General features: G+C 40.0%; 1 protein-coding gene across 1 annotated transcript in view; it reads right to left on the bottom strand.

Moving 5' to 3' along the window:
* Positions 1-367: 367 nt before the first annotated feature.
* The window catches only part of galnt18a (UDP-N-acetyl-alpha-D-galactosamine:polypeptide N-acetylgalactosaminyltransferase 18a), a 123,968-nt gene continuing 110,692 nt past the window's right edge, over positions 368-13,643 (bottom strand). The window contains exons 10-11 of the mRNA XM_017717674.2: positions 11,486-11,650; positions 368-3,553 (exon numbers count right to left, since the gene is read on the bottom strand). Of these exons, the coding sequence (XP_017573163.1) occupies positions 3,407-3,553; positions 11,486-11,650 (312 nt within the window). The 3' untranslated portion in view covers positions 368-3,406. The remainder of the gene's footprint in view (positions 3,554-11,485; positions 11,651-13,643) is intronic.

Raw genomic sequence — 13,643 nt, forward strand, 5'->3', positions numbered from 1 at the left:
ACAGTGGGTCTGAAAGGATGTGTAGCTGTGAAGACGCCCTTACTGAGAAAAGACAAAAAAGAAGAACATTTGCAAAGAATCTGCTGGTGTTCTCAGAAAACTGGACTGACCGTTTGGGATTATTTGGATCATGAGAAGCAGAAAATGCAACAAACGTCTAAGACTGAACTTTGGAAATCCCTGCAGATTTCTTTGAAAAATAAAGTCGTCAGAAAAAATGGAAAGTGCTTTTGTTCTGATTAACTTGCACTTAATGACAGTTTTGATTGGGAATATATGAATGAAGACTTGAGCGCAGTACTGTAATCCAAATCGGTTTCATTTCTATGTGAAGAAAACAGCCAAAATGAACTGAATTACAAAATTATGTTGATGCAATATAGTTTATTAACTCATTCATGTTCAACAACTGAACTGCACTATACTTGGATGCACATCTAACAGTACCTATATCTCTCTAGATTTAACCCTCTATAGCACGATGTTGCCCCGAGGAACTAATTTTCCTCACTTTACAACAACATTAAACATATTTAAAGACAATGATAGGGTTAAAAATAAAGGGTAGAGTTTGAGTAAGTCAATAAAAAGCATGTATTTTGTCATAATGTCTCTCTGTTTGGCACATTTAACATTCAGTGTCATTTTTTTTTCATTATAAGAATTTGCAGAAATATGTTGCCTAGAAGCAACACTGTGACAGTGGAATGGATTTAGCCTGTCCCAAGTCAGGTCTCACTACTTCAGGGAACACAGCTCTGTACCATTTCTTTTCATAAAACCATTTGCTCGCATAATGTGTGCAGTACTGGGTTAACATCATAATAAAGTGATAAATGCTCACTTTTAAGCCATATTATGGCTTGATTGAATTGAATTACAATGTTCAGATGTGGGCATTAATGATTTAAGGTGGTAATGTATGCAAGTAAATTCAGTGCATTTGTCTTTCTTTGAGTGCATGGAGTTCTTTTTTTTTCTACATACATGATCTCCTAAAGGAGCACCTCTGCTCTCTCATTACTCAAGAGTTCATTCATTTTGTATGAGGTGATTCTGCAGGAGACGGGGGGGTGGTGGGGTGGGTTAAATGTTCTGAGCTCATTCTCCCCAAAGCACTGTAGCATTAAACTCATCTTAACTTTTAGTGAGAGCACCGAACGTCATTTCTGCTCCACCATCTTCTAATGATCTTTATGCTAGGATGGGTTTGGGGGAGTTAGGTATACGAGCCATCAGCAGCTTTTGATTAATGTAGAGGGTTTTGTCCCCAGCGTGCGAGAGCGGTGAGCTGTGAGGGCCTGCGCTTTTCACTAAGCAGAAAATGACTTTTCTGCATCACTAAGGAGCATCTTTAGTCTCTGTCTAACATAAAGCTGCTTCAATGAGCCAAACAAGATCCTTACAGGAATGGTTTCCTGTACAAACATGTAAATAAGCAACCTAGCAAACTTTAACAATATACACTGGCCAGTTTAGTGAAAACACCTACTTTGCACCAACATTAACTGGTCATTTAATCAGAAACACCTACAATATAGTTGCACTTTGTAAATGGACAATTTGTCAGACCCCCTCTACCTTATCTATCAATGGAAAGGGTCCACCATAGGACCACCACTGTGCAGATATTATTTGTATGGTGGGCCATTCTAGAGGCATTAGACAGTGATGGACAGTGCTACTGCTAAACTAAGAGTGGTCCACCATCCTAAAATATCCATCCAACAATAGGTCTGTGGTCAGAAACTGACCCTGATGAAAGACTAAAGGTTAAAGCAAAGGCACAAGCAAAGGTAGGAGTTTCCAATAAAGTGGCCAGTACAAGCTGCAGTAAATAACACATTTTCCTCTTCCAACATTTTTATTAAATTCCTTATAAATACTATTTACATTTATAAAATATCATTCTGTGACACAAGCTTGTCAAAAACAGTAACTTAATCGTAGAATATGCATCAGCCACAAACCTGAGACATGAGAGGGAAAAAGGTGAGAATGAAGATGTTGCAATCTGATGCTACATAGTAGCAAAAACACTCAACCAAATACAGCCGTATGACAGACAATCAAATACATTCAAGCAATTCAAACCTCTGAAACTGAACAACCACTACTTGCTCTAAATTAGTTCTGTATAAAACAGATTTTTCATATTTTATTTCATGATGTCTTTGGGAGAGGGAGAAAGACATCAGGGTGCTTATTAAATTCAGTAGTATAAAACTGTACACTGAAGAAATGATGCACTGGATATACAGTAGGGTCCAGAAGTCTGAGAGTGAAAATGCTTCTATTTTGCTTTCTTTTCAAATTTTTTTATTACAAATTATATTATGGGCATAACGATTTGAGTGAAATGCAGAATCTTTATTATATTTATATTTACATGAATTCACTAGTAGCAGCGCCATCACCTCACAGCAAGAAGGGTCTGGGTTCAATTCCCTGGCCGGGGGAACCAGGGTCCTTTCTGTGTGGAGTTTGCATGTTCTCCCCGTGTCTGCGTGGGTTTCTTCCGGGTTCTCCGGTTTCCCCCCACAGTACAAAAACATGAAGTCAGACCGATTGGACATGCTTAAGTGTCGCTGGGTGTGAGTGAATGTGTATGTCTGTCTGTCTGGCCTGTGATGGACTGGCGACCTATCCAGGGTGTATCCTGCCTTCTGCGCGATGACAGCTGGGATAGGCTCCAGCTCCCCACACGACCCAGAAGGAGAAGCGGTTTAGAAGACATGTGTGTGAATTCATTAGTATTTGGTATTTGCTTAAATGACATTTTTTGTGCAAAGACCAACATGGCATCACAAATGTGCTTTAATTTGAACAGCATCCTAGAAATAGTGCAGAAACTTCAACAAGTCTGGTCTTCTTGTCTTAAATCTCAAAGTTCTAAAACGTTCTGCTTATTTCTGACTTGGGGTCTCAGACAATTGGACCTTAATTGATTTAAAGGTGTTCATCTTTTCCTCATATATGAAATATATCACATCAGCACATATACAGGCAAAACAAAGTGAGAGACAAAGTTGTGTTGATGTGATATATTCTGTGATAATGATGTACACATTTGAGTCAAGTAAATTCAATGCATCAGATTTTCAGTGTGCTAATCTCCCATAGAGAACACTCACCATGGCTGTGTCTAGACAGCAGGACATGAAGCTCAAATGAGATCAGTTTTTCTGTCTTTCTTGTGTGATTACCCTCGTCCTTGTGGGAATGCCAGTTACGCAGCTGAAGAGCTCGTTTCATGAACCTTTTACTGTTCAGCATTGAAGACACTCACCCGGTTCACACTGGATTTAAGAAGAAAGTAATGATATTGCTGTCTACACGCAGCCTTCGTATGCAGAGGGATGAAGTGTCCAGTGCCGGATATCAAGTGCCATATGCAGCATCATCCTCAGAGAATGTTGCCAGCCAGTATGTTTGTAATTGTCCATTTTTGGTCAGTGCACTTCTGCAGGGCGAGCTGGTAGCCGACCTCCGTATCACTTTTCTGGACCAACTCGAGACAATGCTTAGACTCTCTGTTCTGGATGGAACCTCCCTGTAACAGACAGACAACATCATGAGGTCAGTCTACTACAAATGTTGTGTTTGCTATAACAGCATGCTGGCAATATATTTAAATGTAAGTACATAATTATGTAATTAATTGCACAGTTATGTAATGAATTACATTTACATTCTATTTGCATTCTGTATCTAATGTTTTGTGACTGTGTTTTCCAAGAAATTAAAAAAAGTTTCAAGAAATTGTTTTTTCAAGAAATTGTAAAAAATGAGGCAAAAATGTAAAACCTTTTGTTAATTTCTGATATACTTAAATTGGTAAGATGTAAACAAAGTCATTCTGACTGGTTTTGTTTCAAAAGCTCCTATATGAGTCAGAACTTTTCACAGTGGTGGTGATAGGAACCAGACGTCTGATGCGCCCTCACAGAAAGTTATTGCATGAAATGGTTATGAAATCCTGCCTGACGCCTGAGACACTGGCTTATGGTATTTTGGAGGTAAGGTTTTGGTTTAAACATTTTTTAAAAATCCATTCATGGCAAAGAGGTTCATGCAGGGTGTTGTAAGGCAAAATAAACATATTTTTGCTTCCACTATTAACTTACTACTGTAAGTTTCTGTACAATTAACCATTTCACATCAAACCACTCTGAATGATGACATGCATACACACATACACACATTTATTTTTTAATAGATAGAATTTCCCTTTACGCTGTATTCAAAACAGTGTTAAAAGACAAGTGATGTTCTCCAAGGTTCTGAAGGAGGGCCATAAGGAGCCTCTCTTGCACTGCTAAAGAGGCACTGTGAGAGGCTGAGAGATGAAAGCAGGGGCTACAGGCCAAACACCTCACTGATCCGATTATCTAACACAATGTGAAATCCAAATCACATACAGGCCTTCCCTCTGCCTCACTGTACACATCCATAAGAGGCATAATCCTTTACACAAAGGAATACCTTTAAGCTGAAAGGTGAAGCGTGGTAGGGCCACTCCATGATGCCTTCCGCATCCTTTCACTGGCAACTAGAAATACCTACCTTTTACTGCTATTCACTGGTCACTTTATTAAAAACATACCAAGTTTCACTTCCACTCACTGGCCACTTAATCGGAAACAATGACATTGTACTTCCACTCTGTGGCCATTTTATCTGAAACACTCACTTTTACGTCCACTCACTGACCACTTCATTAGAAATGCCTACTGCACAGATCCACTACACTAATGTAAGATTACAGACTAAGTCAATCTGTTGATGCAAAAATGTTCTGCACCCTCTACTCCATTCATCACTGGTCAGTTTCTGACCACAGGTTCACTCTTGTCCAGATATTATTAGTGTGGTGGGTCAATCTCATCACAGCACTGACACTGACATGGTAGTGTGTGTGGTGCTGGTACGAGTGTATCGGATGCTGGTGTTGCAGTGGTTTTCACATATCATTTACACTACTAGGTTTAGAATGGACAACCATGCAAAAATATCCAGACAAAGCGTTTCTGTGGTCAGAAACTGATCACCGATGAAAGGCTAAGACAAACTCTGCATATACAGATGAGCTACCATCTCTAACTGCACCAACAAGGTGGAGCAACAAGGGAGGGCTTTCCAATAAAGTGGCCAATGAGCGTTTATATCCATGTATATACAATAAGTTAACCTTACAATTTTTTAGTTTGGTCTCCTCAAACTAAAGTTCCTCACACAGTAAACACTTTCTGCTTCATGTTTAGCAGTCAGTGCGCATTCACTCATCGTTAACAGCTGAGTGAGGGAGAGGTCCAGAGATACCCATTAGAGCCTCTGGAGGTAAAATGGTCATTGATTCTGCAGAGTAATTACCCAGGAGGTGTGAACCGACGAGCTGCATTTCCCTCAACACTACAGTTTCTAATCCAGACTAGATTTGATTCATACGTGACTGCCTTATGTTCACCCTCTCCTAATGAAAATTATTACTACAGATAAACAACTGAACTGTCCTACAAAACTGACTGGCTGCCACCAGCCTTTTCCCTTCTCTTTGAACTTCACATTTGTCCTGTTAGCCATCATATCAGATTTATTGTTTCACATGTTTTGATTAATAGGAGCTGGGATTGTTTGTTTGCTACTGCATTGTAGAACCTACAATCCTGCATTAACTATAATCCCGGCTTACTTAGAATTACGAAAAAAAGGATTCAATTTTAGAAATGCTGAAATTGGCCACTGTACATTTTCAAAACTTGATCTTGTCCATCAATGGAAAAGGCCCACCACAGAACCACCACTGTCCAGATATTATTTGTATGGTGGGCCATTCTCAGCAGAGGTTGCCATGCATCAGTGATAATCATCTGCTAAGACAAGAGTGGTCCACCACCCTAAAATAACCATCCAAAAATGGTTCTGTGGTCAGAAACTGACCACTGATGAAGGATGGCTTACACAAAGGTACAAAGTAGGAGTTTCCAATAAAGCGGCTAGTACAGGCTGAAACTGAAGAAGCCATAACAGAACCTCATATTCCATAAATATGACCTAACAAGAGACCTAACCAAACAGGACAAAGTCTTATTTGAGTTTATTTCAAAGGCACCAGCAATTTCACCTCACAATGTTTGTTTACCAGTAGATGCAAAGAGGCTACAGCTGATATCCTGAGCTATACTGCCAGTCAAAAGTTGTACTCTGAGTAATGGCTGGATTTCACTATGCCATTTCAGTGAATTAGGCGTGACCACTGGCCTAGTGGTAAGAGAAGTGAGCCTGCAACCAGTTTTCAAATCTCCTGTGCAAAGTCATAACCAAAATTTCTGGATATGTCTTTGGGCAAGGCACTTAACCCCCCAATGCCCCAGGTGGACCTGGCCTACTGGTCACACTGCTGCTCCCAGTTTGGACATACGCAGCCAAGTAATCCCCTTTTTAAGTGGATCAATAAAGTATAACTTAACCCCTTCTCACAGCAACCATAAAATGCAATATGTCAACTATTTTTGGGGTCCATTAGTTGTGTTTTGTGCATTTTTACCCTATTTCTATGACAGTATGTATGATATAGTAGTAGTCATATTTGTATAATGTGTATGATTTACATAACAGAAGCGAGATGGATTTTTGTCTTCCTAAGTGGGCAAAAGGAAGACGAAGTGTTTAGTGTTTAATGTGGCCAGATGCTACTGATTACTGTGGCAGTTTTACACAATGTTTTGATCTGAAGAAAGCTGCTGTTGTAGTATCTCATTTATCTCAGCATGGCTGTCTTGGATTAGAGGTCCCCAAACTTTTGATGCATATAAGAGCTCTCTGTACGGTCTGAACTCCTTTTCCGCCGCCCTGACCTGTGCTCAAATATGAAGACTTTACACAGGGGGAACACACACTCACTAGCATCCGCTGCTTCTCCTCTGCGAGATGTGCTCGGGTTTCATTCTTTTCAACATCACGGTGTTAAATTAATCATACTACCATTACCAGCCACGGCAACCACTGTGCTCAAAACTGTTCTTTAACTAAATAAAATATCTCCCCAGAACACGTTTACAGAAAAGCTCAATGATGCGTTCAGGTACGATGGCAAGCAGAGCCTCATATATATGCAGAAATACATACATATAGATCTTCCAGACAGGCCGTAGCAGAACAAGCAGTTGCTCAGAGCCTCCAATGTTTGTTTTTTACAGTGTTTTTTATAAACTTCATGTGTGTCGATCATGAAATTGGCAGAGATGTGAAGGAAAAAACCTACTGTGGCATGCGCCTGCCCCCCGGGCCCCGAAAATGATGGCCGAGAGAGCTGGCAGAAAGGCAGGGCCCAAGCACTCAGCCCTGACGCACCTCGGCGTAGACGTCAGGGAGAGAGCCACGTGTGGAGGGGGCGGCGCACAGAGCCCGAGCTCCCCTGAAGGACACAAGTCACGGGAGTGACAGCAGGAGGAGGGGGACAACGCTGGTGCCGACTACGGGAGGCACCGGAGGAGGGAGCGAGTCCCGTTCTCCGCCGCCTAGGCCCCGCCCCATTACACAGCGAGGCCGCTATGTTCGACGAGCAGCAGCTAAGGATGGCAGAGCTGAGTAGAAGGACTGAAAAGTCTAGCTGAAGACACTGCAAAGTGTCCAGCATAGTGTTTGGTTTGTTTTGCGTTCATGTTGTGTGGAAATAAACAGAATGACTGCTGCAGCTCAGAATCCTGCCTCCAGTGTCCTCCTTGAGCCCAGGGTATCAACTGAAAATGGAGATATGAGGTTTTGTTCCATTTTTTGAAATGCAACAAGCTGCAGACTAATCAAGAAGTGCTGATGTTAATGACACACAGATAGACATTTAGGCCTGTTTCTTTCCTTTTTTAGGGTCATCTCACTACCTCTGCCTCAGACATGCATCTCATACCTACGTTACACAAGTAAACACTTATGTAAGCCGCAGAAGGAGAGGAATGGACAGCGAGGGGTGGCTTTCACAATCAGAACGCACTCTAGGTTTGCCTCAGTGTGCTAATTGCAAACTCTGCCATTTTTTTCAGGCTTGAAAAGAGAAATGTGTTAGACCACAATGAGTTCTGGGCAATTTGTACCGCTAAAGTCAACACCTTCTTGAGGTCTCTTCTAAATCAATTCACTTAAACTAATAAAGTAGATAGAACAGCCCTTAAGATGGTCTCTGGGGGAAAAGACAAGGCAAAGAGGACTTTTTAAAACCGGTATTAAAAAGGGTGGCTAAACAGCCAATCTAGATTTTGGACCAAGCATGCCTATTGGCTCATGGATGTTGATGAGACGACCACATAGGTATTGAAATTTGCTATTATATGACATTAAGAATTTTAATTAGTTGAAGTAATTCAACATCATTCCTAATAGCTCTAGTAAAAAGTAGAGATGTCTTTCAGGACAAATATTGTTCCTGTCCAAAGAAAAAACAGTAGCTCCAAACTTTACAGGAGAGGGAAAAAACGTCCTTAAATTTTAATGTAAATAAATGTAGATTTATTTATTCCAAGCTAATTTGGAGCATTTTTATAGGCCCATTCATCATGAAATTCTCATACAATGTAAAGGGCAGCTGCTCTGTTTAAATGAAAGAGAAAAATAAAAAACAAAAATGGAGACACATTTTTTTGGACAGTGATGATATGCTAGAACAGAAAAGTATTAGCATATGATACTCAGAAATGTCCATGAATATTTTGCTTAAGTACATGAAATTAAGAAAATGGTACCAGTTAACCCTTCTGGAGGTGAGGCCCCAGGTAACATGCCACTTAGAAGTCCCAAATGTTCAGAAACAGTCCTACTTAGAGGACATAAGCAGATGGTTAGCAGACGCGGGCTGAGCCGAGCTCATTTTGGGAGCTTTTCCCACAGGCCCAAAGACAATTCACTTTCTCATTGGCCCCTTTATCAATAATTCACAGTCTGGAATTGGCCACGGTGGATTTGACTTTTTTTTTCCATCTGAGTGCTGTGAAAAAGGCTGCTGGCGTCAAACGGCCAAGAGGAGCGCCCGCCTCGTTTGAGGTATGAAATCGCATACGGTCCCCAGGGCCAGTCTGAGCGCTTTTGATCCGCCTGCTATTGTCAGCACAGACGCAGGATAGCACTGGATCGCTAGTGCACTGTGACACCGCTCTCAGGTTGATGGCATATAAGGCTATAATAACCAGCTCAGATGCTGCTCACACCCTGGAGATGACACCTTCTGACATGAACAGACTGGCACGCTAATTCCTGCCTCATATCTAATAAAGAAATCATGCATTATTCTGCTAGTGAAGGGAACAGGATGCAAGGAGAAGAAGAAATTGATATGTCTGCGGTGCTGAATTGAATTAGCTGAGGTGTTCCTGAGGCACGACACTGGAAACCCAAAGGAAATCCAAACACTTAATATCTGAAAAACACCCAACGCTGCAAAAAATGGGATTTTGGCAAGTGCATTTCAAATTCTGGCAGTTTCTCATAATAAATATTAGAGTGGTATGAATATTGTAAGACTATTAAATGAATTTCCAGACAGTTTTGCTTGTTTTAAGTAATTTCATAAAGTCAAATTGTCTTAATGCACCAACAAACAATTTTATTTTAAGATATAATGCTTGAAGGATGTATACAAGTTATTCATTTTTCAGAAAATATTTTTCAGGACATTAGATACAAGTAATCCACTTGAACGCGAAAGGTGAAAAACAAATTAAAAAGAGTGAAAAAATAGAGTTTTCGAAACTGGAGTTCTATTATGAAAAAAAAAAAGGAACATGAGACTCCTAACAACCATATACGACCTGGTAGACCACCGAAGCAACAACTGTGTAAGACCTGGCACACAACCAAAACAACAACCACGTAAGACCAAGTAAACCACTAAAACAACAACAACCGTGTAAGGCCAAGTAGACCAAAACAATCATATAAGATCTGGTAGACCACCAAAACAACAACTGTGTAACTTCTGATAGACCAACAAAAAAACCATGTAAAACCTTGTAGACGCCCAAAAACAACAACTGTAATGCCTGGTCAACCACCTCAACAACAACAACAACAACAACAACAACAACAACAGAAACTGTAATGCCTGGTTGACCACCTCAACAACAACAAAAACTGATGCCTGGTCGACCACCAGAACTGCCCCCATCAGATAAAAAGCACTGAAAGCTTTAATCTTGGAGAGAGAAGAAAAACAAGCTACTTCAGATCTGAAAACATCCACAGGTGTTTCTGTCCATCCTTCCTCTGTGAAAAGGCAGCTCAGCACTATGGGTCTGAAAGGATGATCAGGAAAGGAAATAGACAAAAAGAGCCTTTATACCAGAACACTGGACCTGGATGTCTGAGCCACAAGGTTTTATGAACTGATGAGTCTCAAGTTTGTAGTTGGGATTGTAAGAAACAGGAAATGCAACCGACTTTTAAGGCTGATTTTTGGAGGTGTGAAAACCTGAAAGTGAGTCTGAAAACACATATACAAAAATATAATGCACAGGAGTTGAGGCTTCTGTCTGCTTTTCTATTAAATATGTTTTGCTTTGCTTCTTGACAAATAATAAAGAACGTACTTACTGCACCTTCTATGAATTGTGGTCTATGACTTTTATACAGTAGTCTAGAATTAGTTCATTAGTGTCGATAAATAGGTTAAATAATCGGATAATATTCTTATACCATAATGAAAATATACGATTGTGTCTACATTAAAAGGGGAATTGCAAAAGTGGTGGAGTTACCCTTTCACCTGACAAGATCATTTAAAAAGATAAGGTTTTTTTTTACGTGAAACTAATCTTTTGATTTTTGATTTTTTTTATCTTAACAATAACAGTTGAGACATCTGATACTAGCCAAAGATCAATGTCTGAAAGTTTAAGGGAGGAATCTGTGGAATTCTTTCACTTGGACAGAGATTCTGACATTTACTAAAGCAGTGATGTGATAATGAGCAGGCTTGGGGGACAACAGTGTTCAGCAGTGTAAATCTGGAAAAAAAATGCTTTCACAATGCCAAGAACCCTTTAATCATGCAATGGTTCTCTGAGTGTTTATGGTTCTATAAGGAACCATTTTTTCACTGAAGAACCCTTGAAGAACCACCTTTAAGAGTGTACCACTGCTTTGCCCCCCCAAATCTCTGTTCCTGTCCCAGAAAACCCTACTCTTGTCCCCTGTACCTCTGATTGTCCCCCCAAACCTCTGATCCTGTCCCAAAAAATCCTGCTAGTAGTTAATAAGTGTTAATCTTCAAAGTGTGTTTATATATTTTTCTTTTCTAAAGAACTCCTTAAGAACCATATTTTTAAAGTGTGTACAGCAGACAGCAGTAGAGGTTTGGTGGACAGGAGTAGGGTTGTGTGAGACAATAGCAGAGGTTTGTGGGACAATAGCGGAGGTACAGGAGACAGGAGCCGAGGTTTAGGGAATAGGAGTAGGGTTTTTTGAAACAGGAACAGGTGTTTGAATGACAGAAGCAAACCTGAGTAAACGTCCAGGAGAGTTTCATGTGCTTGTTTCCAGCGTAGCTGCACTCCAGAAGCCGCGGGCGTCCATTCACATCCACCAGGCACTTATTGTCATCATCATCAATGGTCGGACTCAACACACCCACACGCAACTGCTGGGAGCTGGTGTAGTACACGTTCTGAAAGAAAAAGAGGGAAGCCTCTTCATTTTTCAGCCTAAAGCCACATATAGACTCATTCCTTAATACATGATGAATTCCAAATGACATAGATGGCTAAGAAACAGAAGTTTAAGGAAAAATAAACATCAACATTTTTACATCGTTTCTTGCTTAAACTTTATCTCACTGCATAAGACACCAATACATTTTTCTACCCCAGTCTCAATGTTGCATAAGCCAAATTATTGAAGATAAGCAACCCACTTTTAAGCATTTCCTGTATGAAAGACATAAAAATGTGTGGGCCAGCTTGTCCATCAGACAAGAATACGTTATACACATGAAAAGAATTAATAATTCATCAGACTGATTTTTCCCTTCTGAAAGCTGTGACTCATATCTCAATCTATATGATGTGTGGAACAGTACAGTAAGAGGCTTAAGAGAAAATGATCTTTGAAGGCAGCTTACTTTTATCAAATGACAGCCATTCAAGCGACTTAATTCCCCATCCCTTCCTTGTCCTACATAATAAGAATGTAGCTTTCATCAACGTCGTTTGGTCTGAAATATAATTCTGACCTGTTCTAGGACAAATGTATCTTATGGAAGCAGATGCTGGAATTAATGCAGAATTTGCTGCTCTGCGCTTTAATGAATAGATGTGAGGAGGGCTGACGCTGCGGTAATTGGAAGCACCTTATCAGGAAAACAGATTCTTCCAACATGCTATGTGTTTGCTCTGGATCATTAATGCAGGTGTGCTCCTGCCAAGACTCGAATCAATCACAATGATGCTTTAATCCATGTTCCTATTGGAAAACAAGGCTTTCCTGAGAAAATATGCACCAGTCAGCCCGACAGAATTTTTAGCGGCACTCTATTGGCCATGACACAGACCACTTAAAGCCAACGCTTTAAGAGTAGCTTTGGTCAGGCCACAAAAAAACCTAGACATACTGACCACCAGTTATTGATCAGATTTAGGCTTTTTTTTATGCAGTACCCCAAGATTACTATAACCTCTAAATCGTGACTTATTACTTATATCATGAGTTATATACTTATATATGACTTATATCATGAGTTTCTGTTGTTAATAATTTGTTTTATATGCTCAAAACCCTAAAGAAAGTTTTTTTCAATTTAAAAAGCTATTTGAGTGGACAAAATAAGCTTCATCAGAATGTATTTCTTACTTTCAATTGTTCAAACTGAACTTTAATAAAAATAAGGTGAACACAATTTCCAAATTTCATCACTGACGTCCTGTGAGACCAATATTGGCTGCATCTTCCAACCAATAAGTGCATATATCATATTTATCATATACATATTAATGCAATTATTTGATTAGTTAATCATGTGGCAGCATACTGACTGCATAAAATCATGCAGATACGGATCAGCAGCTTCAGGTAATGTTCACATCAACCATCAGAATGAAGAAAAATGTGATCTCAGTGAGTCTGACCATTTGTTGGTGCTGGACCGGCTGGTTTGAGTATGTCTATAAGTGCTGGGATTTTCACACGCATCAATCTCTAGATTTTATTGCATTATATTTATTGCATTTTATTGGTGCATTAAAAGAGTGAGCAGCAGTTCTACTGACGGAAATGCCTTGTTAATGAAAGAGGTTAATAGAGAATAGCCAGAATTGTTTGAACAAACAGAAAGGCTACAGTAACTCAGATTACCACTCTGTACAATTGTGGTGATCAGAAAAGCATCTCGGAATGCAGAACACATCAAACAGTGAGGTGGATGGGCTACAACAGCAAAAGACCACATCAGTTTCAGCCTAGAACAGAAAGGTGAGGTGCAGTGGGCGTAGGCTCAGCAAAATTGGGCAGCTGAAGACAGAAAAAAACATGAACTGGTCTTGCAAATCTCAATTTCTAGAATTTGGTGCCTACAGCATGAACCCATAGAGCAATAAAGGTGCACTACACCTGCCTTGTCAGTCACGTACTTAAGAATACATCCTCGACAATGCGCTCACATTAAA

The sequence above is a fragment of the Pygocentrus nattereri genome, chromosome 8, assembly GCF_015220715.1.
Source record: "Pygocentrus nattereri isolate fPygNat1 chromosome 8, fPygNat1.pri, whole genome shotgun sequence".
In the NCBI taxonomy this organism is placed as follows: Eukaryota; Metazoa; Chordata; class Actinopteri; order Characiformes; family Serrasalmidae; genus Pygocentrus; species Pygocentrus nattereri.